Genomic DNA, 27,570 nt, shown 5'->3' on the forward strand with positions numbered 1-27,570 from the left:
GAAAATGGATCACGCTTGACTAAGGTTGAGGGCGGCGCGAGCCAACGCGTACGTGCACGTGTGTATATGTTTATATATATCCACCTAGGAAGTGCGAGTAAGGTAACGGAGAGTCAGAAATAAACTGCCTGCTCCGGCTCTTTAATCGCCGCGCGGCCTCCAAAGACGAGAGACGCAAGGGAACCCGACCGAGAAGATGCTGGGAGTAGGTGTTTGGCATGTAGCGGGCAGTTGTTCTACGGGGACGGCCTGGCCGGGCCGCTGGGGCGTGTGCATAGAGAGAGTGAATGCGCTGCGTCCCTTATTAGGAAGCCGTTGTTTGCGAGCGGCAGTTGGGGCTTCCTTGAGGACGCCTTCCTTCCCAGCGAGAGTTTCCTTCGCCCAACGCGGAGCCGCACTGTTCGCTCTTGCATACATTGCCTGCGCCCAGGCCGCGATCTAAGTCCCCCTCCAGTCATCACGGCGAGACATCAAGCTCTAAGCGCACAGCGCGACGGAACAGGAATAAAACAAGGCAAAATAAGCCCCGCGCTTGTCACAGTTTGCCTCCGTCTCTTCGCCTCGCCTCGTACTCAAGCGGGTGCGCACGCAAATAATGAAAAAAACTTCGAGCCGGCATTTCTCGCTTTCCCTTATCCTTGGCCCTCAAACGCCCGTGGCTGGCAGCGCGACGATAGCGAGGTTGAAACTCGTTCTTTAGTATGCGTTGTTCTTTCTCGGCGAGCATGTCCGAGCTGGAAGTAGAGCCCACTCAAGGCCATGGTCATCGGCACACGAGGCTTACATCCGCCAGGCGCCTCCACCATCGGCCCGCAGGCAGCGCTGCCGAGCGGCAACTTCTGCGGTCCCGTTGCCAATGATCTCGTGCCACATTCGTGCGATGAGAGTTCGCCGACGCATGATGTGTTCAAGTAACGTTACAACAGTGGTTTCTCGTGAGGCTAGTCATTACCGAAAGGAAGCCGCTGTTTTCTTCCTTGAGTTGCCTTCCTGGGGGAATTGGTGCGAAGTGCCAGCCGTTATCATGCAGCGGTGTTTACCTCATATGTGATTTGCAAGAGTCGCCTGGGGCGGTCAACAGAAGAGGTAAGCGGACCTTACGTTATATACGTGTCCTTGTCTCGCGTCATTCATCATGTAATGTGGAGCAAGTCTTGAATATTTACAATTTTCGATATAATATTCCCGATACTAGAGCCGATATTACACTTTATGTAAACATGTTCCCGCTTTATTGGTCATCTATTTGCCCATTTCCACCAAAGTGGCGTCAAAATCGAATTGAAATTATCGAAAATAATGTTTAAATCTGAACGTATATCTAGACTCGCGTTTCGCGTAGTATATTGGCTTGATCTGAATTATTTCCCCGCTAGATGAAAAATTCGATATGCTCACGCGGCGCAATAAACTTGGGGTGAACTATACATTCATTTCTTTGGCAATTTTGAGCTTATCACCTTAGCAGCTATTTGTGGTATATAATCTGTCGCGCTTTCAACCATTACCTGTAGCTGCCAAATGTGATAGTTGCCTTTATCACTGAAGTCAGCACTATTGCATCAAGGTCCTCTACAAGTATTATTTATTTAAAACATACTCCCCTGCACCCACACAGGGGAGTAGCTGTAAGCAATAAAAATTAGAAATACAAGTATAAATACTGAAAAAAGCAGTAAACATAGACAATTACAACAAAACAAAACGGTAATAGCCTGTTATTACAAGTATAATCTATATTTATACAATATCAGCTAAAGCTATACAATATCAGCTTTGAATTGGTTGAGATGTTTATTGGCAGCAATTTTGCCGGGAAGGCGATTCCACTTTTGTGTTTCAGAAAGGAATACCGACTTTTGGGGCACAGTCTAGTCGAGAAGAGATGAGCTGAGAAACTAATACGTGTTCACTGCGAAGATGACGGTGGTGGAACATAGAGTGAGAAATGCAGTGGAGAAGTACGTAGTTTGGCAAGACATGCGGGGAAAGGCAGGTATAAGATGGCTTACATGTAAGTTATACTCGCTGTTCGGTTAAAATGAGAAAGTATGAAGCGTACTGTGTTTTGCTGTAAACTTTCTAGCGAATATATGAGGTGAGTCGGGCTTGCATCCGCTGCTAGGGCATGATATTCTAACTTGGAGCAAATGACCGGTTTGTAAAAGAAGTAATTTTAATTATTCAGGTGCTCGAGAAGTTGCGACGAAGACAGCGTCAAGTTCGTTAACCTGTTAAACTATGTGCGAGATGTCTACGGTTTAAGCCTGGCTAGCCACGATAAGAATATCTACATACTTATAATTAGCTGATATTCTTAATAGACTTTATTGATGCATTAAGCTCGTAACGAACGAAATGTGTCAGATATAGTCGTGTTTATATTTATTAATGTTGGGGACCATTTGCCGCATCCTTTTAAATCGTTACCTGCGTTAAGGTTGAACTGAAGGGTATTTATGTCCTCAGTGCTGGCTATTTCACGGTATAATGCGCACAGAAAGGTTAACATGAGAAAAAGCGCTAGAAGACGACTGACTGATAATTATTAGAAAATGTAGTGTGCGCAGCACTGCTGTATACCCTGATGTGTACCTTGATGTACTCCGGAGCGAACAGGAGTTACCTTAGAGTTCAGATTAGTAGCTTCAACAAACTGTGATGTAACAATTAGAGTATTCCCGCCAAGCAAGATTATTAGGGTCAAATTTAAGTTGGTGTAACTTATGCAATAATAATTAACAGGGAGGGAACTTTGACAAATGCTTTCGGGAAGTCTAAAAAGAAGCAGTCAGCCGGAGCGGAATTATCGGAGAATGGCAGAAGTATACTGGCAAACGGTGTCAGTTGTGTTTAGCAAGAGTAAGTTTTCCGAAAGGCAAGCTCTGACCATGAAACAATGGTGTGCTTGGAAAACGCAACCGACATCTGAATATACAGTGCTTACAATTTTCCATGCAATATTAATTAGACCGGTGGGTCCGTAGCCAAATGTTGAATGCCGGTTACCTGACCGCCGCACTGGAATCACGTTCCCGACGTTTTTTCAGCATTCGATTTCAGAGTTTGAATCACAGGCTCAACGCCACCGGCTTCAATAACAAAAGGAAACATTGGGACGTAGTTACAACATTGCACGTGTGATAGAGATCCTTATCGCATGTCTGATAAAGGGTTGCACACACTGCAGACAGCCTACATTGCCTCCGCCGGCGGATACAGTTGACGCCGATGCGCGGTGCAGAGGGCGCTCTAGAACTGACAAGGCCGAGATATGGCTACCATCGATAGGAAAATGGATTCTGTGAAAATCCAGCTGCGCAATCAGGATTGACGAGATTCTGCATCGTCTGCCGACGGCAACGGCCGCAGCACAGTCGTTTTCAGGAACTCCATCACCAGACATTGGTTTTTCACACGTGACACGCGTATTCGAATCACCATATTAATTTTAAGCAATGGGAAATAACGGCTTAACTAAAAATGGGGCTAAGTGCAGGGAAGAAGGTGGCTGTCCTTTAACTGTGTGCGTTGTGATGCGTAAGGGTCATTCCGTATCAAGGGGCAAGGAGGGGAGGCGAGGGGGGTGCCAATCGTCTCTTCTTTTATAGAACACTCTTCAAAGTCGTGAATCGACGCGGCAGCATAAGATCTCTATTAACTGAAATCCGTGAAGCTAGGACAATTGTTTTCTTTTAGTTAATGGATGCTACGCTTTCAATCACATATTAGTTGCTATCCGGTTTTTTCAGCGCCCAGTTCATGTTCCGCTTAACGAAACAAAACTGCGTCGCAAATGGGAAATATTGTGGCGATAAAAAAAAATTAAAATGCGAATGGTAGATTCTGTATGCTCAGCAGTACTTTACATTGCCTACAAGAAAAGTTCGCCTTTCGCTTCTCGTTAAAAAATGTAACGAAGGCTTCGTCCCGGACTCGCAGAGTCGATTATACCCGCATGCAGTCTGTGCGGTTAAGGCTCAGGATTTTTGGCTTGAAGCGAAATGTGTACTGGATCTTGTACAAACGGAGTTATTTCACTGGCCCTTGTTTCATTTCATTAAAGCCAGTATCTACAAGCGATATTTGGCTTTGGGCGCTGCCTTGAAGAGCCATTAGACTGCACAGACTGTAGTTTGCAGGCTGCGCCTCCGCTGCCCAAGTCATGATCGCATACATTGGCTTTACGTAGGTCGGCAGCACTAGCCAGCCACAGCAAAAGGATTTCCTCGCTAGATGCTCTTATCCTGCTCTTATTGTTGCAAGAACAAAACTCGGTTCTGCTGGACTTACTTTACATTGGAAACTGCAGCTGGATTATGTATGTGGTGGTCATTATATGTGGCAGTCTATTAACTTTGATTTATTTATTTTTTCTAGTGCTAAACTTATATCTATGTTTGCAGACTGAGAAAATTGATTTCAATTATCCTGGCATGTTGTTTTTATGTGCAAGGTGTTTTACTTAGGTTCTGCACTGATCAAATGTTTTGATTTGTATACTGACTGTTCTCTATTGTTGTCGCCAAAACGCCGCCTAATAGTTGGGGCTGCGGACACGTCAAGCCGCCTACTGGCTGCTTTTTTTCCGTAGTTCTCCATCCGTAATGTGTATGGTGAAAATAAATATTTGATTTGATTATGTCACCATTATTAATGTCCTCCCGCGAGAGATATTCAGTGTTAATGGCACATGCTACGTCCTTGCGCCAGCGAGGTTCGACTTCACAAACACCTGTAGCGAAGTTTCGCGTAAAGTACAGCTGTCATCTAACTCGTCACGTTAGCTATTTTAGTGGATCTACTCTTAAGGGTGTCTTTCTCTTTGTCGCTTGAATGACATGTTGTCAATCCGATTTTCCGCTTTATTTCTCCAAGCCAGAAAACATGAGCCCATTGTGGTCGAATAATTTCCCTCGCTTGGTGTTCCCACTGGACATTTTTGTTCTCAACTATACTGATTGACACCCATCATCGAAGTCGTACAAATGTCTCACACATGGCTGGAATCAAGCCTTCAGGCATTGGTGCGTTTGGAATCACTAAGTTTTAAGAGAAATACTTCTTTGGTAACACTCGACTAGCGCACGCATTTATTCACTTCTAAAATCCTCGTCACGATTTTCTCAGCCAGCATTACAGTCAAGGCTGAATTTAGCTAAGGGCGTTCTCCGCTGGAACCGACCTATCGGCGACGGAGAGCCGCAATCTCGACACGCCTTCGACAGGAAGCAGCGTCTAAGGGACATCAAAATTTCCACATGTTACGCCACTGTATAAGACACCGCACCGAACAGGTGACCTGGCCAAGTCATCTTGAGGCTAGCCACCAAAAATATGCTAGTGCTTGACTTCATTTTTTCAACCCTGAGCCATTGGTGTAAACTTACAGACAAGCTCCGCAGACACTGCTGACAAGCTCGAACACCGGTAATTTTGCCTCCGACGCGGGCGTGAAAAGTTTCGAGTGAAGGCCTGCTTTGGCTATTTGGCATTTTGTCCTCGTATGTTCATGGACAGTCTTGGTGACACTTGTTCGTTGAAGAAGACCTCACTCATTCGGCGAGGATGGTGCGAAAATAAGCAACGAAGTGACCGTAAGCTTAAATCCCCATACTTCCGAGCAAAGCTCGGCTAGATCGAGTGCCATCACGTAGGAAAACGTTGGACTAAGAATCGGCCACCTTTCGGACACCTATTGACGCAACGGAAGACGAGGAGCTTCTTCTAAGACCTTAACAGAGTGGCTTACTTGGAACTACAGAGTTGTTTCCTAAGTCCTTCCTTCGGTGATCTCGAATCAATTATTTGGAAGTCTGGAGGGTCATGCAGTCAACGCGTAGAATTATGCTGGTCTCGATGGTTGTGAGTACTTTCAACATTGTCGGTGGACCACAGCTTCACGCAGCCTCTTCAAGTGCTTCAACAGGTTTCGCCTTCGAAGCGTGGATGATGTCAGAGATTCCTCACTCCCTAAATTTTCGACACCAGCGATGCTGCATCGAATTTCTTGTTGAAGAAGTCGCGACCGTGTATTAACTACAAATTAAAACTTAAAAATCACAGGGCATTTAGGACTGCTTAAGTGCTGTGAAGACGTAAGCGTTCGACAGAAGACGCGCCTCCGAACACTGATTCCACAAAAGCTGAATCCAAAAAGGTCCGAGTGAAACACTCGAACACTCTGTCTGAATACCAGTCGCGAGCCGGCCCCCAACCTAAGAGACGTATGCTATATGCAACGAGAAACCGTATGACACCACCCGCAACGGTGTACGATGAACGGTTGAGTAACAACTATGACACGAAAACTGACTTTTGAGGAAAGTAAATGCGCAGTAAATGTCCCACATCTCGGTGGACACCTCAACCGTGCTTTAAGGGAAGAGGTAAAGGGCCTGGGAAGGTATATAATTGAAGGTGCAAATGTCGTCAGTCCGGATTCCTGTTACAAGCTAGCTTCCAACTTCAGTAGCGCATGCACACGCGGTTCACTACAGTATACTGTGGTACACCCTGTTGACTAATTATAACGTGCGGCCTTCAGTTTAAGGCTGTCGACTCGTGTACTGTACACAGCAATAAAAACACAAAGAAGATCGTGTCGCGCTCTTACCTTCCGTTGTAGTCATAAAACGAAGACACCAGCTTTCCTTTAATGAGCCAATTAGCTAAGCAGCGATGACCACTGCCTTGTGCATTTTCATGATCACATAATTGGCTGCAGCTGATCACGAAAAAAATGACGGGCCACTTAGCATGTTTAGGCCATGTTTAGGCCAAATTCGAATTAGGAGCGCTGGCAACTTTCATGTTCACTTTGGTTTCGGTTCAAGGTTCGATGCTCGGTTTCTAAGGTCAAACAGTCTTCAGACAAAGACGCGAAATCGGTGAGTGGGGGCCTTAGTGATGGCGCACTGAAACCGGGGGAGACACTTAACCTCCACCTGGTATGACGAAGTATGACGAAATAACTTTAAAGGCTCTTTTTCAGCTACCTGGGGTCCTCTTTGTATAGCACTTCGCAGAACCGCATACTGTCGGACAAGAAACACAAGGCCTCCCTCTGACAAAGTCGAACAAACGTGTCTCGGTGACTTAGGAATTTGGCGGCCGGTGCTCTAGCAACTGAGCTACGGCGGTGGCAAAGAAAACCCTCTTTTTTTTTAAGCTCCACACTTCGAATCTACCCGTCAAAGACCGGCTTCACGCCAAGGGGACTTTTGTGCCATAGTCAGTGAACTGTCGCCTATGCGGCTAACCAGAGACGATCGATCATTGCTTTGTGAGGGGACGTGACGCAGTATTTTTCTGGGACGTATTTCAAGGGCAACCAAAAAGGACAATGAGACATCGCCGTACCCTATGAGGTTCTTGCCTGTGCTGAAAGATACCGGGATTCTGTGCCAGCTGTTAATGCTGATTGGACTTTTTAGCATGAGGAAGCGCCTCGTGAAGGATCGACACTCCGAACCAATTTGTTCATTTAAGTCTCTGTTCAGTCAGCAGTGCGCCTTGGTGTGGGGGTTATCCTGTGCAGGACGGGCTGGTCCTTAAGATAACCGCTGGTCCTTAATATAACCGCTGGTCCTTAAGGGTAACGGAGTGGATTCCAAGAGAAGACAAGCGTAGTAGTGGGTGGCAGAAGGTTAGGTTGGCGGATGAGATTAAGTTTGCTGGCTTAGGGTGGGCGCAGTTGTAAAAGGACAGAGTTAATTAGAAAGACATGGGAGAGGCCTTTGCCCTGCCGTGGGTTTAGTCAGGCTGATGATGATGACGATGTCTCCCGCAATTTTGATGTGCAGGTGGAGTGCAGTGTACGAAGACATGAGAATATGTCTGCATTGCTGTCTAGTATGTGTGCACGTAAAGCATTTGGTAGCTCAGCGGGATTGATTTCCATGCAATAAAGAAAAAAAGTGCCTCGGTGGACTAGGGGCAGCGGGTCTGTCCCGGTGTCCAAAGGTTCGGGCTCGATTCCCATTTCACTTTCTTGTATGTCATAATCGCATTTTAATTATGTTACTACCTTATATTCACAACTTATGCGATTTTTTCAAATCCGCCACTCCACTTGTGACGTCACTACCTTTTTGAACAATCCGCATTTCCTGGCACACCGCGTTCTGCGCTGAACGCTATCTCGTTAATATGCTTTTACTGGGGCTTCGTCGTTCGTTAATAATGAAACTTCAAACGTATTAAGGGAGGTATTACCCGCCAATAAATATGGACGGGAGACTCCTTTACACGACTTTTTAGAGAAGTGCGGACATTTATTGCAGACAGTGCGTTTCTTGCGCTGATTAGTTACGCTATACGTTCCATGGCTATCTGTAAAGGCTGCACTCTGAGCATCTGTCGAATGAACAAAAAAGAAAAAACCTCTTGCTCTAACGTGCAAAACGCATTCGGTGGTGCTTCTGTAGTGAGGTATTTTGTCCAATAAAGATGTTGACCTAATTGTTCCTGGTTGTGGTTTGGTGAGCCTCCAGCGCGGTGACTGATGTAGGAGTGGGTGGTAAAGGCGTTTGTCAAAGCGGGGCTCAAGGTAGACCTCCTTTATGGTACGGCGCAGGGAAAGTCTTCCATCATCCTCCGAAGGCTTGAGGCCAGGGAATCAACGGTGCCCGGTAAAGAGTGTCGCGGGCGAGCTGATGGGCCAGCTCATTGCCGTCGATTCCTGAATGCCCATGGACCCAGCGAAGAAAAACGGCGAAAGGCTGTAGTGTGGAGATCGCTCGTTCGACCTCCTGTGTGAGCAAAGGGCCTAGGGTGCGGTTTTGTATGGGGCGAATAGTGGCTTGAGAGTCAGAATAGACCAAGTACTCTGGAAAGAGGGAAGGAGGGCAAATGACTGGAGGGCATGCGCAATGGCGAGGACCTTGAGGGACAATGTATCCTAGGGGCACAGGTGCGGCCCACTGGTGTGGATTTCAGGTGCAAGGGGGTGTCATAGTACAGGGCGTAGCTGCAGGAAGCTTGAGGAGCCACGACAGAGGCAGCCCTGTCGGCCACACCCTGGGCATCAAAGAGGGGAATGGTGCTGCGCGGCCGCATGATGACGGCCGGCGTGCAGAACGGGGGGCATGCTGGTCGGGAGGGAGACGATGCGAAGATTGGGAGCCGGGGTGGGGATAGGAGAGCTAAGGTGAAAATGGGAATTGGACAGATACCCGGCTGAGCCAATAATCACTCACCCTGACGGGTAACGGAAAGCCAAAGAAGCAGCGAGTCATGGTGTGGAGTGACAAGAGAATGGAGAGCATAGAAGAGGCCTGCGGCAAAGAGCTTAGCAGCAGAGGTATTGATAGGGAGCTTGAGAGCTGCCTTGTAGAGGTCCACAAGGGCAGCCTTGAGAGTGTAAAGTTAAGTCTGAGCGAAGGAAATGTACGGTACGAAGTACAAGACCTTGTTGAGGGCGAGCGCGTGGGCAACTCGCCACACATGAGCCTCGTGGAGACCTGCGCACCTAGTGACCACGCGCCGCAGGAGGCGAGTTACCGAGCCGCAGGTCGTGCCAGCTTCGTGGAGGGCTTGCATGTTCTTGTCCGCATGCAAAGAGAAGCCAATAACTTTGCACTTGTTAAATGTGTGCTTATTACAAGCAAGCCTAAGCTCAAACTCTAAGACAACCTTTTAAAAATACAGTGATTTATAAGGTCAACCTCAGGAAAGAATTCTTGGTTGTACGAGCAAGTTACACAGATAAACAGCAGCAGCAGCAGCAGCAGCACACATATATTCATTGGAGGACTAGGAGCTCTTCCAGTGACCTCAAATGAACTCCATGCGCCGCCAGCTGCGACCACCTTACGCATGCAAACTTCTGAACCGCATCGACCCACCTGATGTTCTGGCGAAGCCTGCTGGACAGATGGGAAGAAGTAAATAATTACGAAGGAGACTTTCCTGGCATTGAAAGACATATGAAATGCATGACGCTAAGCTGGTTGCTTCTGCTAGGATTGTTGCAAGTATGGAATGAAGAAAGAAAAGAACATGGAAGGAAAGAAGGAACGAAGGAAAGGAAGAAAGAAAGAGAAAGGGCAGAAAGAACGAAAAAAGGAAAAATCAAGAAATAGGAAAAGAACGGAAGCAAAGAATGAAGAAAAAAATGTGAAAGGAGGGAAGGTAAAGACGGAAAGCCACAAAGGAAGAAGCCAAGGAAGACAGAGAAAATGAAAGCAAAAGAATGGCAGAAATACGGAAAATAAGAAAAGCCGCAAAAAAAATGAAGCAAGGAAAAAAAGCGAAACCAATGAAGCAAAGTAAGGAAGAAAGAGAAAAAATACACAAGGAAAGAAAGGAAGAAAGACGGAAAGAAAATTAGGGAAGAAAGAAGGAACTAAAAGCAAGTAAATAGAGAACAGAAAAAGATACTCGGAAAAAAGAAGGAAAGAAACAAAGGCAGGAAGACAAGAGGATTGTTTTATGGTGTTTAACGTCCCTCCGTTTGCCCAGTCTTTCTCTTCGGTAATTACATATAAACTTTCAGATCATTACTTTGTAGGTTCTCATATTCTTTTTCCTTCTTTAAATAAATCATACCCCAATAAGGAGCGAATTTCATATACAGACACTGCCACATTTGATAACCTTATAGCCAATTTTAACTGGGTCTCTTTCCTCGAGGAAGTTAATTCTTTTAGCGTGTATGACAGGTTTGTGCAGGTTGTCAGTTCTATAATAGCCTCATCACAAAAGGTCAAAGTGATCAAGAAACGCAACCCAAACCTTCCTTGGTTAACAAGTGACATTCTGAAGGCCATTGCAGAAAAAGACGCCCTTTGGACACGTTGCGAGCGTAGTCCCAAAATCACACTCCTCAAAGATAATTTCAGGTTGCTTAGAAATAAAGCCACTGCCATGATTCGAGCTTCGAAACGTAACTATTTCAATTCGGCTTTTCGTAACAACCAACACTCTTCACGTAAAACTTGGTCAACTATTAATTGCCTTTTTGGACGAAACCCGAAACAATCCATTAGCGATTCATTTGCCAAATACTTCAAAGATTTGCCCTCTGCGGCCTCTGAGTTTAATGCATTTTTCTCTCAGGTTTCCAGGAAGTTTTCTTTATCCCACTATGAGGTTCCACGGTCTTTGTATTGCACAGCTTCTTCAGCTTTTCTCCCGACTATTACAGCCCAGGACCTTCATAGCATAATCTTTAGCTTCAATTCGATGAAAGCTGCAGGTATTGACAATATAAGAATGAGTGACCTCCAACGGAATTTTACGAATTTGCAGTCGGTACTTCTTTTTATGTTGAACGGTTTCATTACTGAGTGCTTCATTCCACACAATTTAAAAGTTGCCATAGTTAAACCATTACATAAATGTGGTTCTTTAAAAGATATTGAAAATTACAGGCCTATTTCAATTCTACCTGCGATTGCGCAGATTCTTGAAAAGCACCTATTCCAAGTTATGTACAGTTTTGTTTTTACGAATAATATCCTATCAGAGGCACAGTTTGGTTTCATTGCAGGTAAAGGAACTGTTTTGTTATTAGAAACTTTTACTGATATTATTTACTCATGTTTTGATAATAACCAACTCGCATGTGGTCTGTTTTTGGACGCTAGCAAAGCTTTCGATTGTGTTCGGCATGACCTACTGCTTGAGAAACTTGATGTCATGGGGTTTAGGGGTCCTTTTAATAATTTGCTAAAAGTCGATTTTTCTAATCGGGCTCAAGTTGTTGAAATCAGCGGGCATCGAATTTCTGAATCATTTCTGTCGGCAGGTGTTCCACAGGGCTCTGTTTTATCGCCATTGCTTTTCAATTTATTTGTAAATGATTTATCAAATGCTGTGACTGAATGTTATGTTTTTCAATACGCCGATGACACGTTATTGTTGTCAACAAATGCTTCGTTGCTTCTGGCCATGGAGGCTCTTGGAACAGATGTGGTGCATGTTATGGACTGGTTCTTAAATAATTCGATTTCAATTAATCAACAAAAAACTAAACTCATTTGTTTTCATAAACCCCATAAAAAGATTTCGTCTGTTGAACCATTGTTCTTACATTCTTCGCATTGTCTTAATTGTTGTTGCATTCCTATTAATTTTTCAAATAGTGTTAAGTACCTTGGTATACTTTTTGACAGAGATATGTCTTGGAACAGTCATCTTACTGCAGTATGTAACAAGCTTCGTGGTTTACCATGTGTACTATACAATGTTCGATATTTATTACCTTTTCAGACTCGCAAGCTTGTTGCGCATGCTCTTATTTATGGTATCCTCAGATATGGAGTCACTGTATACTATCATTGCTCAAAAACTTGGCGAATGAAATTAAATGCCATACTAAGGAACATCCTTCGATCCGTGGCATACAACACGGATGCTTCACCTGACTGCAATTTGTTTTCGCTTTTACAGCTGCCCTCTTTTGATGCCCTCTTCCATCATGTAGTAATTCGTGCTCACTTTTGGGAGAGCGAATTTTTGGTTCCTTTCATTCCTGTTCGTTCTTTTCGACATCACCCCCGTTTTACGGTACCTCGCTGCTACACTCATTATGGCCACTTCACTCGTAATTATTACATGCCCAAAATTTTTATTTCTTTGCCTGATTAGATCTTTTCAGTTTCTTCGCTGTCACAATTAACGAACTTCCTAAAAACCCATATGTCGGTTATATAATCTGTTTTCTTTTTCTTGTTTGCTTTTCATATTAAGGTTTATCATTGTTTGCTTGCTTGTCACACCTGTCTTTCATATGCCATTCACTGACTGCCGAGTACTGCCCGGCAAGCCTTTATGGCTTGGGCAGACTTGTCCTAAGAATTGTGAATGTGCTGTCTGAAAATAAAGGTGTTTATTATTATTATTATTATTATTATTATTATTATTATTATTATTATTATTATTATTATTATTATTATTATTATTATTATTACTATTATTATTACTATTATTATTACTATTATTATTATTATTATTATTATTATTATTATTATTATTATTATTATTATTATTATTAAAGGGCTCGGGCTATTTGGGACGCCGAAGTTAAGGGCTCCGGATAATTTCGATCACCTGCGGTTCTTTCTCGTGCACTGACATCGCTCAGAACACAGGCCTCTAGCATGCCGCCTCCTTATAAGCGCTACAGCCGCGGCCGGGACCGAACCCGCGTCTTGCTAGTTGGCAGCCGAGAACCGCAGCCATTGAGCCACCACGACGACTGCAAGAAAAAAAAACAAATAATAAAAAGGAAAGGAAGAAAGAAATTAAGCAAAGAAGAAAGAGAAAAAGAAGGATTAGAAAGAAAGGAAAAAGAAAGACGAAATAAAGTGGGAAGGAAAGAAAGAAGGAAATAAAAAGGTAGGATGGAGGAAGGAGACGGAAGAAAAAATAGCCTGGTAGAAAGAAGGAAAGGAATAAAGGAAATAAAAAATTAAGCAAGTAAAAAAGAGAAAACAGAGACAGAAAGGAAATCAAGGAGGGGAAGGGAAAAAGAAGTAAAAAAAAGAGGAATAGAATGAAGAAAAGAAATGAAAAAATGGAGTAAAAAAGAACGAAGAAAGAGAAAAAGAAGAAAGGAATAGACATAGAATGGAAAAGAAAATGCAAGGAGGAATTAATGGAAGAAAGAGGGGTAGAAAGCAAGATTCGAAGGAAGAGAAAAGAGAAAAAATAAGGAAAGAAAGAAGGCAGACGGCGAGAAATTAATAACAAAAAGTAAAGAAATAAGAGCAAAAGAACGAAGAAAGAGGAAGAGCGACCGCAAGAAACAAAGAAGGGAAGACAAAGAGGAAGGAAGAGAAAAACAAATAAAGAAGCAAGAAAAGAAAGAATGAAGGCACATAGAAGAAAAGTACGGAAGATAGAGAAAAATAAACGAAAAAAAGGCAGGAAGAAAAAGGACAAAGAACGAAAATTGAAAGAAAAATGATAAAAGAAAGGAAGAAAGTAGAATAGAAAAGTAAAACGACGAAAAAAATAAGACTCAAAAGAAGGAAGAGAATGAAACATTAACAGAAAAAAATAGAGACCCATCTGAGAAACGCAGGCAGAAAGAAAAAGTAAAACATAGAAAAGAAAAGTGGAAAGAAAAGCACAGAAAGAAGGAACGTAATGACGAGAAAAAACTAAAGGAATCAAGGAAGAAAGGCAAAACAAAAGAAGAAAAGAAAAGAAGGAAGGCAGATCAAAAGAAAGCAGGAAAAAGATACCAAGGAAAGGGCAGGAAGAAAAAAGGAAGAAAAGAAGCAAACAGAACAGAGGTAAAACGAAGGAATGACGGAAAGAAAAGGGGAACAAGAAAACAGGAAAGAAAAAGGAAGAAAGAAGGAGAGAATGGCAGGGAGTGGAAGGAATAGCATGGCAAAAAGAAAGAAGGGGAGCAGAAAGAAGGAAAGAAAGAAAGAAGAAAAAACAAAGGAAGTTGACTAGAACAAGGAAAGAAAGGAAGGTAGGAAAAGAAAGAAGCAAAGAAAAAGGAAGGCAGAAGGAAGGAAAGTAAGAAAGTAGGAAACCAAGAAATGAAGCAAGTAAGAAAGAGAAAGAAAACGAAGAAAGAAAAAAGGAAGAATAACAGCAAGCACACAAAGAAAACAAGCAACATAAAAAGAAATGAAAAGGAATAAACAAGGAAGAGAACAGTGGAAGGAAGAAAACAAGAAGAAAAAATGAAAAGCACGGAGGAAAGAAAGGTAGGAAGAAAGGACACAGGAGTAACAAAGTTGAAAAGAAAGAAGGGAAAGAAAGGAAGCGAGGAAGGAATGAAGGAAGGAAGGAAGCAGGAAAGCAAAAGGAAGAAAGAAAGAAACAAAGAATGAAAAACTGGGAGGAAAAGACCGAAAAACAAGAAGGCATGGATGGAAGCAAGAAAACAAGCAGAAGGGCAGAAAGGCGCAAACAAACAGGACATAAAAATAGAAAGGAAAGGAGAAAATGAAGAAAGAAGGAAAGAAAGAGAGAAGGAAGGAGGGAGGGAGGGAAGAGAAAAATAAGGAAGAAAATGGGAAGGAATAATAATAATAATTGGTTTTTGGGGAAAGGAAATGACGCAGTATCTGTCTCATATCGTTGGACACCTGAACCGCGCCGTAAGGGAAGGGATAAAGGAGGGAGTGAAAGAAGAAAGGAAGAAATAGGTGCCGTAGTGGAGAGCTCCGGAATAATTTCGACCACCTGGGGATCCTTAACGTGCACTGACATCGCACAGCACACGGGCGCCTTAGCGTTTTTCCTCCATAAAAACACATTAGAAGAAAGTGGAAAGGTAGATAAGGACGGAAAGGTGGAAGCAAATGAAAAAAATCGGAAGGGAAGAGCGAGAAAATGAAGAAACAAAGAAGGTGGAAAGGAAGAGAATAAATAAGCAAATGGGAAGGCAGAAAGAATGTTTGAAAGAAAGTGGAAAAGAAACATGGAAAAAGAACGGAAGAGAGAAGAAATGGAAGGACGAAAGAAACAAGGAAGAGAACCAAAATAAAAGGAAAGAAGGAAGTAAGAGAAAAGAAAAGATATGTAAGGTAAAAAGAAAGGAGGGAAAGAAGATGTCAAGAAAGAACAAAGAAAAGAAAGGAAGAAAAGGAAGGAAGGAAAAAAAGAACAAAGGAAGGAAGGAGGGAAGAAAAAAGGAAAATGAAAAGGAAGAAAGAAGGCAAAAAGAAGGAACGAGCAATGAAAGTAAGGAAGAAAGGAAGAAAAATAAAAGCAGGGTAGAAAGAAAGGAAAAGAAGGAAGCAAGAAATGAAGCTAGGAAGAACGGGAAAAGAAAGAAAAGCAAGAAATAGGGAAATGAAAAGGAATAAGCAATAGAAAAAAGGAAGACATAAATGGAGGGAAAAAGGAAGAGATAAAAGAAGAAAAGCGCCGAAGAACTAAAGGAATGAAGGATGTCGCTGTTAAAAGGGAAAAGGAACAAACAAGGGAAGGAAGGAACACAGGAAGAAAAGGAGACAAAAAGAAGGAAGGGAAGGAAGAAGTAGTGAACGCAAGGATGAAGAGAAAGTAAAATGCTGGAGACGAAATTCCGAGGGGACGAAAAGGAAACAAAAGAAGATAAAAGACAATGGAAGACAAGGAAAGAAACTCAAGAAGAAAGCGAAAAAGAAAAAAAGGAACAGAGAAGCAATGAAGTAAATGCAGAGAAGAATGAAGTATGATGGTAGGGAATTTTACATGGCACTAGGGCATTTGCGGCCACCTTGCGGCATGGCACAAGGTGTTTTTCGTTCGCTCAAGGTGGGGTCAAAGACAACTTTCCCAAGCAGTTCACCATGATTAAGCCGAGCACCAGGACATGGATTTTATGGCTCTTTACAACACGTGATTTGGACAGTTATATAGTCATCCAGTGTACATTTTCATATTGTTACCATCCCTTTTGAGGTTCCATAATCTTTTAGCTTCATCACCCTGTTATGTCCTTTATCAATTTTATGGCTATTTACACCATGTGATGTTGACTGCATCTGACTACCTCCGCCAGTGTGTTCCTATATATTGTGGGCGTTTTGCTCAATAAACTTCAGTTGTCAATTCAGCGCTCTTTCCTGTCCCTTCTTCGTTTCCCCTTAGGGCTTCTTCTTTCGCGCTGTTTCACTTAAGAATGGACCAACTAGCCCAGGAAATGTTTTACTTCAATACCGGGCCAGGGGAAGGAAGAGAAAGAAAAAGGAAGGAAGCTTGATAAAAATAAGGAAAGGAAGGAAGAGAAAGTGAAAGAAAGAGGGGAATAGAGAAGGAAAAAAAGGAAGAAAGAAAGGAAGGGATGAAAAGAAAAAGAAGCAAAAAAACGAAGACTGAATGAGCAAAAAAGAAGGGAAGCGAGAAAGCAAGAAATACGGAAGGAAAGGAAGAGAAAACAAAAAGGAATAAAATATAGAATTGAAAAAAGAAAACAAAGAAATAAAGAATAAAGATGGAAAGGAGGGGAGGAGAGGAGAGAAACTAATAAACAAAGAGAGGCAGCAACGAAGATAAAAATAAAGAAAAAGAGAAGGAAAGAAAAGAAGAAAGGAAAAAGAGAACGAAAAAGGAATGCAATAATGATGTAAAGGACGAAAAAAGAAGAAAAAAGGAAATAACAGTAAACGAGTATAGGAAAGAATTAGAAGGAAGGGTTTTATTTTAAGAGAGATTTATTGTCTCACGGCATCAGTGATAGGCGAAGGTGTGATGAAATATGTAGTAATGATTAAATTAATCCTTAAGGAAGGACCGAGACAAATAGCTGCCCTCAGCTACGATTCTCCGGTCAGCTCCTGTGACTGAGTAGCGGGAAAGTTGACGAAAGAAGGTTTTATTTGCTAATGATGCGGGAGAGGAGAGTTGCGAATATTTGGCTTGAGCCAGAAAAGCCGACGCTGCCATCGACTTACAGCAGTTGGTTAGACCTTATCTCACGTTGCCGCAGTGAATGCTTTCAGTACTGAACTTCAAAGAAAAAATACGACAGAGACACTTAAGTCTGTTTACTTGTGGGAATGCATTAATCTCCCTTGGTGCGTTCAGCCCACCCACCCACTTTACAATTAGAACAGTATCAGCAATCACAGCTTCAAAAAAATATTACAATGTTCAAGCAGTTGCACATATTAATGGAATCGTCAAATGAAAATTATCGGTATTCGGGCCATGTCGCCGAAAATAATACAGCCTCTGTTTGCCTGTAGAGCTGATACAAAAGCCATTACTTTCCTATTAAAACCCCATTAGCTAGGATAGGTTCATTTCGTGTTACTTGAGGTGCTTTGTCAATTTCTTGGACTTTTTTCTGTCGCACTGAGCCAGCGTTGTTTACACGTGAACACTTTTCCAGGATTCCAGGAACACTTTTCCAAACGCTTAACCGAGTCGGGACAACTATTTCCCGCCAGCGGTGCTTACTGGCTCTCTACTGCGTACGATGGGCATGAAAAACAAATTATCGCAGTAAACACCTCCATCAAAAAAGAAAAGGTTAACGGACACAGTGATCTTAATGCTTATATTTTCTTTCGCAGGCAAAAAGAGATTGTTCAAGTAGCCCAATGCACCCAAATTGAGCCTCCTCATTAAGCACGCGAGCGACCGCCATACGGCGCACAACCCACGCTTCCAAAGCACAGAAAACGGCCGCTAGGGGGCCCGAGTGAGCGGACGCGTTTATTATCGGCTCCGCCAATTTCTGGTTCCTGTGCCCAGCTAAGTCCTTTCAAGGACCCACCAAGGCCCTCAACGGATTTTGGAAGGTTCACGGACCCCAATCGCTACCATCTTTTGGATGTGCCCAATGACCTCGGTGAGCTACCTCTTGAAAATGTCTCTGGCAGCCACGCCGCTGCGCTAAGCCTCGCCTCATCGAGGCGAGCCTCGCCGGCGCGCCGCGTTCCTCCATCCCCAACAACCATGGAGGAGCCCGTGGATGGAGAGACCTTGAACCCCTTGGACTGCCACCCTGGTGAGTGGAAAACTGTGCTCCATGCATACCGTAATCGGACCACGGATTCGAATTCGCCCCCAAAACACCCGGTATCGGCCTCCGTTCAACCTAAACCAAGCGCCAGCAACGCCGGCGCGCCACCGGACGCTGCATCTGGGAACACCCGAAGCGCGTTCAAGGAGACGCCGCAGCTCCCACGCATGACGCGCGCCGTCGTCCATAGAAGTAAGCAACTCGCCGCACTGCCGGCGGGAACCATCAGATTCGTCTTTGGCCCGCGAGGCGGCCTCTCCCTGGAGAAGATCCCGGCTCCCAGTATCCTGCAGGCACTTCACTCGACTCTCAGCTGTTCAGTGATTGGCGAGTTGCACATAAGAATCCACCCAACCAACAACACCTTCACAGTGGCGACGGTAGCGGAGGCAACAGCTCTGGCATTGGTGAAAATTCAACAAATTACCTTAGCTGGACAATACCCGGTAGCCGCGTACATCGCGGCCCCTCCAGCGGCAGTCAAGGGCGTCATTTCCCGGGCCTACTGGAATGAAACAGCAGCGCAAATCTTGACTGACTTACAGTACAGAAACCCGGACACTAACATTATAGCGGCCCGACGCATGGGGAAAACAGCGTCCATCTTAATAACTTTTGCCTCAGGTCCCGTGCCTCACACAATTAAATATATGTGTGTGGTACACCGCTGCACCAAATACAAGGGTAGCCCCGATGCCTGCACAAACGGCAGGAAGCCTGGACACAGGTACGACGTGTGCCCTCTCCCGAAGGCTGGACTCTGCCCGCGGTGTGGCGAGAAGCACACCCCTCAAGAGACCCCATGCACACCTAGCTGCATTCTTTGTGGTGGTTCCCACCTTACCGGTACCGGCTCGTGCAAAGCCAGGACCCCTCCACCTCGTAGACAGACCGCGCTGAAACCCAAGCAACCAGTGCCCACGCCAAAGGACTTTCCACCGCTAGTGCCTCATCAAGATCGCCAGCGAGCCTGGACCAAACCCACCAGTACACCCCAAACCTCATAGCGGGAGGAAGAGATAGCTCTCCTGCGGGAAGAGGTAAGGCATCTTAGGGCAGCCATTAATTCTATCCATCCTACCGTTTCTCCACCCACTCCTTCACCAACACCCCAAACCTATTCACCTACACCCCAACCCTCCACACCCCCTCCACAAAAGAAACGCAGACCAGAAGACATTCCAGACATGGATTCTAAATTACAAACCTTTGCCCAACAGCTCGAAGCCAGTATTCTGGCTCAGACTCAAAATTACATTGAAGCCGCCATCACTAAGCTTACAGAAACTATTATCAATCAAGTAACCACTGCCATTCTCCAACAAATTCCACAAATAATTGCTGGAATGTCTTCACATCTCCCAGCTAGCAACCCCATAGCTGCTCCCATCCTCCGCCCCCCCCCCCCCCACCCTCCAGCATGGCCCAGTTGACGGGCAATAATCTCCAATTAAGCATCCTACAATGGAACTGCAGGGGGTTTCGTCGCAAACGAGACCCCCTGCAGCAGCTCCTCTCTGCTTCCTCCACACCCCCTGATATAGTAGCACTTCAGGATGCTGGCACAAATTTATCGCTGCCAGGATACGCTCTGGTACCCTCTGACACCACTCCAAACCCCAGGGTTACCACGTATCTCCAACATTTTGTACCATACACTTGCCATGTACTAACCTCGCCGGTAGCTCACACATTCCTAGAATTAATCCCCTCCACTCACAGATCTCATCCCCTCTTCATCCTCAACTGTTACCTCCTTCCGAGGCAACCGGTCTCAGATTTAATCTCTCTAATTAGAGCCGCCTCCAACGCTGGAAACAGGAACCCCCTCATTATATTAGGGGATTTCAACTGCGCACATGTAGACTGGGGGTACACCCACACTAACAAGAGAGGAGCGGAATTGCGCAACACCCTTCAGATGCACGGCCTGTCCATATATTTTGAACTGAGCACACCTACAAGAATTGGCAATAGTGTCACTGTCGACACAAGCCCAGATCTTACTTTTGGTCGCAACGTTCCCACTCCGGTGTGGACAAACACAAATGAGGCCCTGGGCAGTGATCATTATATCATAACTATACAGCTTGATTTCGCCAAAAAAGCTAAAAACTACCGTGTCCTGCCGCGGTGGCTCAGTGGTTAGGGCGCTCGACTACTGATCCGGAGTTCCCGGGTTCGAACCCGACCGCGGCGGCTGCGTTTTTATGGAGGAAAAACGCTAAGGCGCCCGTGTGCTGTACGATGTCAGTGCACGTTAAAGATCCCCAGGTGGTCGAAATTATTCCGGAGCCCTCCACTACGGCACCTATTCGTCTATTCTTCTTTCACTCCCTCCTTTATCCCTTCCCTTACGGCGCGGTTCAGGTGTCCAAAGATATATGAGACAGATACTGCGCCATTTCCTTTCCCCAAAAAACCAATTATTATTATTATTACCGTGTCCGAATTACCAGCTGGGATAATCTTCGGAAGCACAGAGAGGCCAAAACATTAGAATCCCCATTTAACCTCCACACATGAATGACAGAGCTGAAACACGATATCCAGGCATTCACGCAAACATTAGACGCCACCCCCGAGACTCCCGTTGCAGACAGTCGCCTAGCGCACCTACTCCAAGCTCAGAACAGTATCCTCACACGCTGGAAAACCCAGAAGCAAAATCGGAAACTTAAGCTAAAATTAGCGCAACTACAGAAACAAATAGAAGAGCACAGTGCCGCACTCGGTAAATCTAACTGGCACCAATTATGTGACGGATTACGCGGTAATCTCTCCTCCACCAGGGCCTGGCATCTTCTACGGCATATGATAGACCCCACTGAATCTAAAAAGCAAACACGGCTTACACTCAAAAGACTTACCCATAAAAATCGTCAAAATCATCAAGCACTGTTACGCCAACTACAATCAACTTATACCACTGTGGGCCAAGCTGTATCATATCCCGACTATGTAGGCCCCGATCAACCCTCCCTCGACGCCCCCATTATGGAGGTTGAAGTCAGAGCAGCCCTTATCAAGCTCCGAAACTCAACCCCTGGGGAGGACCAAATCACAAATGTCATGCTCAGAAACCTAGATGACCGTTCAATTTCCCTTCTCACCGACTACTTCAATGAGTGCTGGGAAATGGGGGCGCTACCCGCTGAATGGAAGCACGGGAAAATAATTTTCATTCCTAAACCAAATAAGCCCATTAACGCCCAATACCTCCGTCCCATTTCGCTGACTTCGTGCTTGGGAAAACTGTTTGAGCATGTCATCCTCACCCGTCTCACACAACACATGGAATCCCATGGACTATATCCCCATACTATGGTAGGATTTCGAGCCCACCTCTCGGCTTGGACGCCCTACTGCAGATTTCACACGCTATCCTCAATGACATGTTACATCACACCAGAGCAATCCTGGCAGTCGATCTCACCAAAGCATTCGGCAAAGTTACGCACAGCGCCATCCTGCAGGGCATCCAAGAGCTGCAGTTGGGGCCTAAGACCTACAACTATATTCGGGCCTTCTTAAACGGTCGCACAGCCTCACTGCATATAGATGATATCCAGACCCCCCCCCCCCCCCTTCACACTTGGTAATGTCGGTACCCCGCAAGGAACGGTGTTATCTCCCTTCCTCTTCAACCTCACCCTCATCCCCCTGGCCAAGGCTCTCAGCAGCATTCCGCACTTAGGACACACACTTTGCGCGGATGATATAACGGTTTGGACCACATACGGCTCGGATGGCGACATAGAATCGACCCTTCAGGAAGCCGCCACAACTATAGCTACTCACGCGGCAAACATTGGGCTTGAATGCTCCCCCACAAAGTCGGCACTCCTCATAATCCGCCCGCGGCGCGTCCCTACCTCCCCCATCACGATCTACCTGCATGACACTCCCATACCGCAAACACCTACCCTCCGCATTCTTGGCCTGCATTTACAGGACACGGGGGAAAACAACCTTACCCTGAAAGCACCAAAACAGTCCACTTACTCCGTCATCCATCTTCTTAGAAGTGTTTCACATTCACGAGCCGGTCTAGACGAAGCAGACAATCTCAAGGTGCTGCATGCCTTTGTGCTTAGCCGCATTCTTTACGCCACTCCTTACCTGAACCTCTCCTGTGCGGATAAAGACAAGATCAATGCTCTAATCCGCATGGCTACCAAAGCAGCGCTAAACCTACCAAAGAGCACTAGCACGGACAGGCTCTTCAAATTAGGAATGCACAACACTATACAAGAACTTATAGATGCACATCGCTACACACAGTACCTTCGTCTGGCTGGCACGGAAACCGGACGATATATACTGGATTCTCTGGGAATTCGCATACCGGACCACACGACAGACTTCATCTTTCTCCCTCGCGCCATACACACCGCGCTTATCCTGAAACCCCTTCCTAAGAATGTCCACCCTGAATACAATCAATCCCGCCGCGTCGCGCGAGCCAAAGCTCTTCATAAAGAATATGGAACTTCAGAGGATGTGCGCTGGGTGGACGCCGCATGTGGTCCAGACCGTTCAGTAGCTGTGGCTTACAATCCAGCAGCCCCCCCATTTACCCATTTCATAGACCCCCCTTGTACCCCAGAAGAAGCAGAGGAAGCAGCTATAGCAATAGCCATTGCCCAAACCAATGCGGCTTATATACTTAGCGATTCCAAAACAGCCGTTCTTAACTTCGCCCGCGGACGCGTCCATCCCCCCGCGTGGCATATTGAGAATGTGCACCCTAAATCCCGATAGGCGTATTGAGCTCGTGTGGGTGCCGGCTCACTCTGGCAATCCCGGAAATGAGGCCGCCGATAACATAGCCCGAGGACTTATTTGCCGGGCAAATGGCGACCCCAGCCGGGATTTCTCGAGGGAGCGGGCACACACGTTTTCGGAATTAACTCAACAAGCACGCCTTGCCCGTCGACTCTATCCCCCTCCCCACCCCCGCCTATCCCACTCCCAACAAATCCTCTGGAGGCGACTCCAGACCCGAACTCTTCCTACCCCTCAGCGTCTCTCCTACTTCCGCCATGTTTCCCCAGAGTGCACTCTCTGCGGCGCTCCGCACGCCACCCTGGACCACATCCTCTTCGGCTGCCCTGCCGATCCTCCCCCGCAGGGACAGCCCGCCATCGGTACATGGGAGGAATGGGAGGCCCTCCTTGCGTCGCAGGACCCGGACACGCAACTTCGCTGTGTGAACCGGGGTGCCAGTGCCATGGCCCTACGTGGCCTGGACACATGCGCGTAATGTGAGGGCTGTGCGGTGGCCCTGAGACCTTGCACGGTCCAAACTCGCTTGCTTAATAAAGTTTTCCATCCATCCATCCACCCAAAGCACACCGAAGATCTTGAAAAGTAACCTATGTCAACGGATGTAACACGTGTTGTGTTGTGTTGTGTTGGGTTTTATGGCACATAGGCAGCTAAGGCCATCATGCGCCAAGCACAAGGTATAGAATTGCTTTTCTACAGAATGTTTTGGAGTATAAAAAAGAGGCGATGGTGCAGATGACTTAAAAAGATTTTACTGCCTAGTAATAAAAGGGAAGAAATTTGGAAATGGCTAATGGTAAAAGCCTTAAAGATGGTCAGGCAGCCTAAGCGACTTTCCTTGGCTAGCAAGGATCCTGAGGCTCCCAACCAATCAAATAAACAGCCTCAGCCTACTTCTCAAGAATGAGAAAGTGGCTGAGGTATATCATGTATAAAGGCGATCCAGTGGTTAAAAAAAAAAATTACAGCTTTTCAAGTACGCCTGCTGCTTTTAAAAAGCTAAAAATGGAAGGTATGTTAACAATGGCATTATCAGCTAAAAGCAATGTAGGGTGGAAAGGAATGCATTCATGATAAAATTGAGTGAAGTACTTTTTTCTTAGTTTTTCTAGTTTTATACATGAGAATAAAATGTGGTTAATTGTAAGTTCACCACCGCATTCTTCGCAAACAGGTTTATCTTGTTTTGTTAGCAGGAAGTTGTGCGTAAGGTGCGTGTGGCCTATTCTGAGACGGCATAAAATCACTTCTTTAAAACGTTCTTGGTGCACACACGACTTAAATTCACCTAAAATCGGCTTTATTAAGTGTAGTTTATTATTCAATTCGCTGTTCCAAGCCGATTGCCATTTTTTCCTTAACTTCCTTTGTACTAATTTCATGCAGTCATTCAAGGGTATATTTACTTTTTTTATTTCCTTGCCACGAGCTTGAGCAGCACAGAAATCTGCTCGCTCATTGCCTTTTATGCCGACATGACTCGGGACCCAGCAGAGTTTAATGTTTTGTCTTCTAGCTGTGGCTGTTACTATGTTGTGTATAATGTCACCAAGTATAGGAGTGATTGCGTTTCTTGAGTGGAGGGCTGTAAGTATACTTAGAGAGTCTGTGTAAATAATAGCGTTTTCGAGGTTCTCGCTGAGTATTTTTTCTACGGTCACATATACTGCGTAACATTCTGCAGTGAAGATGGATGCGCACTGTGGAAGTCGTATTGTTGTCTCCGAATTCCCTCGCACCACTGCACTTCCTACATAAGTATCAGTTTTCGAACCGTCAGTATAAAAGGCTGTGAAACCATTGTATTTTTCCTCAAGTGCCAGAAATTCTTGTACTATTTGGAGTTGTGGAGTTTGCTTTTTGCGGAACTGTGTGAGAGTGAAATCGCAGAATGTAGGAAAATCATACCATGGAGGCAGTGGACCTCGTCTTTGCGCAATGCTGGGTAATGTGTTCAGTATGCCGAGATTCTGGCAGATCTCTTCAAAGCGCAAGAGCAGTGGCCTGGTGGTTTGCGGTTTGTTGTTAAAGATTGTTCTGGATGGACACTTTGTAACTATTTCATAACAGATGTGTTTTGGAAGGGAACGGATTTTTAGGACGTATGAGCATGTAAGCATGCTTCTTCTATCTGTAAGTGATGGTTCGTTTGTTTCGACATAAAGACTGTTTATGGGCGACGTCCTGTAAGCGCCAGTGGAAAGACGCAACCCCAAATTATGCACTGGATCTAGTCGTTTCAAGTAGGATGGCCTTGCAGAACCATACACCAGGCAGCCATAGTCTAAGCAGGACCGTACCACAGAGCGATAGATGTGTAGAAGGCTTGCCCTGTCAGAACCCCAGTGTTTGTGTGAAAGCACTTTGAGTATATTCAGCGATCGAGAAGCTTTCTTTTTCAAGGCATTTATGTGAGGTAGAAGTTAGTTTTCGGTCAAATGTTATGCCTAAGAATTTGTGTTCAGTTTTTAAAGGTAACTGGCTTTCGTTCAGGTATAATGTGGGGTCTGTCTGTAGACCCCGTTTCAGTGAAAAAAGTAAGGCCACTGTTTTCTGTGGAGAGAACTGGAAACCATTCCTGTCTGCCCATGTTGCCAGTTTATTTATTGTTAGCTGTATTTGTCTTTCGCAAGTGGATATGTTTGAGGATGTACATGCTATCTGAAGATCGTCAACATAAACAGAATACATAATGGACCTTGGGATTATTTTCCTAATAGAATTCATTTTTACGACAAAGAGAGTTGTACTTAAAATACAGCCTTGGGGTACCCCATTTTCCTGAATAAAATTCTTTGAAAAGGTCGAGCCTAGGCGCACATGGAATGAGCGATTGGATAAAAAGTCTTTTATGCAATTTAACATCCTGCCGCGGACGCCAAGCTCGGCAAGGTCTTGCAGAATCCCAAACCTCCAGGTTGTGTCGTATGCCTTTTCTAAGTCAAAAAAGACTGCAAGACATTGTTGTCTGTGTATAAACGCATCTCTGACAGTATTTTCAAGGCGGACTAGGTGATCTGTGGTGCAGCATCCTTTTTTAAAACCACATTGATGGCTGTCGAGAAGTTCACGGGATTGGAGGACAAAAGTTAATCTTATGTTTAGGACACTTTCAAAGGACTTGGCGAGGCAACTGGTAAGGGCTATGGGTCTATAACTGTTCGGAGCGGTTGGTGGCTTCCCGGGTTTAAGAAACGGCACAATAATAGCTTCCTTCCAAGCTTTGGGTATTTTTCCTGATACCCAAACTTTGTTAAAAAACTTCAGAAGCGCCTCCACGGCAGGTTCAGAAAGATGGGCTAGCATTTGGTAATGTATTTGGTCTGGGCCGGGGGCGGTATGTTTACCGGCAGAAAGTACTGTTTGGATTTCTTGTATTGTAATTAAACTATTGTACGGTTCGTTTGTACCGCAGTCTGTCGGCAGTCTTTATTTCTCTGCTGTCTTTTTGTATTTTAAAAATGAATCGCTGTAGTGGGATGAGCTGGAAACTTCGGAAAAATATTCGCCTAAAATATCTGCCTGTTGTTCTAGACTAGTCTCTACACCGGGGGCGGTAAGAAGGGGGACTGTGAATGGAGAGTAGTTGCCTTTTAGCTTTCTGACCTTCTCCCACATTTGTTTTGATGCGGTTGAGTTGTTTATCGACGACACGTAATTTTTCCAAGAAGATTTTTCTGCACTACGACGGACATAACGAGCTTTTGCTCTCGCCTTTTTAAATTTTATAAAATTCTCCTGTGTGGGGTATCTGCGAAAAATGCCCCAGGCTTTGGTTTGTTTCTTTTTTGCTTCTTTACATTCTTTTGTGTACCAGTATTTGTGATTTTGTTTTACTATTCCAGAGGATTGAGGAATAGCTTGGCGTGCAGCGGCAATAATACAGTTTGTGAGACATTCGTTTAGTTCGTCTACACTCCCGTCGTCAGAAACTATTCCATCTAGGCTGGCTTTTTCACGGAACAGTGCCCAGTCGGCTAAGTGCAGTTTCCATCGTTGTGGTTTAGTTGGGATTACTTCGGGTGAATGTGCTAAGCTAATTAGTATGGGTAGATGATCACTTCCATATGGGTTATCTAAGACATCCCAATTAAAATCTGTAAAAATCGAGGACGAACTAAAAGACAAATCTATGCAACTGAATTTTCCTGAGCTAGGGGAACAATAGGTTTGTTTGCCAGTGTTCAGGAGGCAAAGGTTATTGGAGAGTATAAAATCCTCGATCAGTTGGCCTCTAGTGTCGGTTTTGTTACTGCCCCAAAAACTGGAGTGGGCGTTAAAATCTCCGACCATCAAAAACGGTTCTGGTAGTTGCACTAAAAGGTCTTGTAAGTCTTGGAGTGTTATTT

General features: G+C 44.9%; 1 protein-coding gene and 1 long non-coding RNA gene across 2 annotated transcripts in view; both read left to right on the forward strand.

Moving 5' to 3' along the window:
- The first annotated feature begins 887 nt into the window (after positions 1–887).
- The window catches only part of LOC144093780 (uncharacterized), a 46,172-nt gene continuing 19,489 nt past the window's right edge, over positions 888–27,570 (forward strand). Inside the window, exon 1 of the long non-coding RNA XR_013306328.1 lies at positions 888–1,086. This is a non-coding gene — a long non-coding RNA (uncharacterized LOC144093780). The remainder of the gene's footprint in view (positions 1,087–27,570) is intronic.
- LOC144094384 (uncharacterized) lies at positions 9,238–26,738 on the forward strand. Its single transcript, XM_077628353.1, has 3 exons — positions 9,238–9,514; positions 18,035–19,470; positions 23,488–26,738. The coding sequence occupies exons 1-2, from the start codon at positions 9,238–9,240 to the stop codon at positions 19,435–19,437; spliced, it is 1,680 nt and encodes a 559-aa protein (XP_077484479.1). The 3' UTR covers positions 19,438–19,470; positions 23,488–26,738.

The sequence above is a fragment of the Amblyomma americanum genome, chromosome 6, assembly GCF_052857255.1.
Source record: "Amblyomma americanum isolate KBUSLIRL-KWMA chromosome 6, ASM5285725v1, whole genome shotgun sequence".
Classification (NCBI taxonomy): domain Eukaryota; kingdom Metazoa; phylum Arthropoda; class Arachnida; order Ixodida; family Ixodidae; genus Amblyomma; species Amblyomma americanum.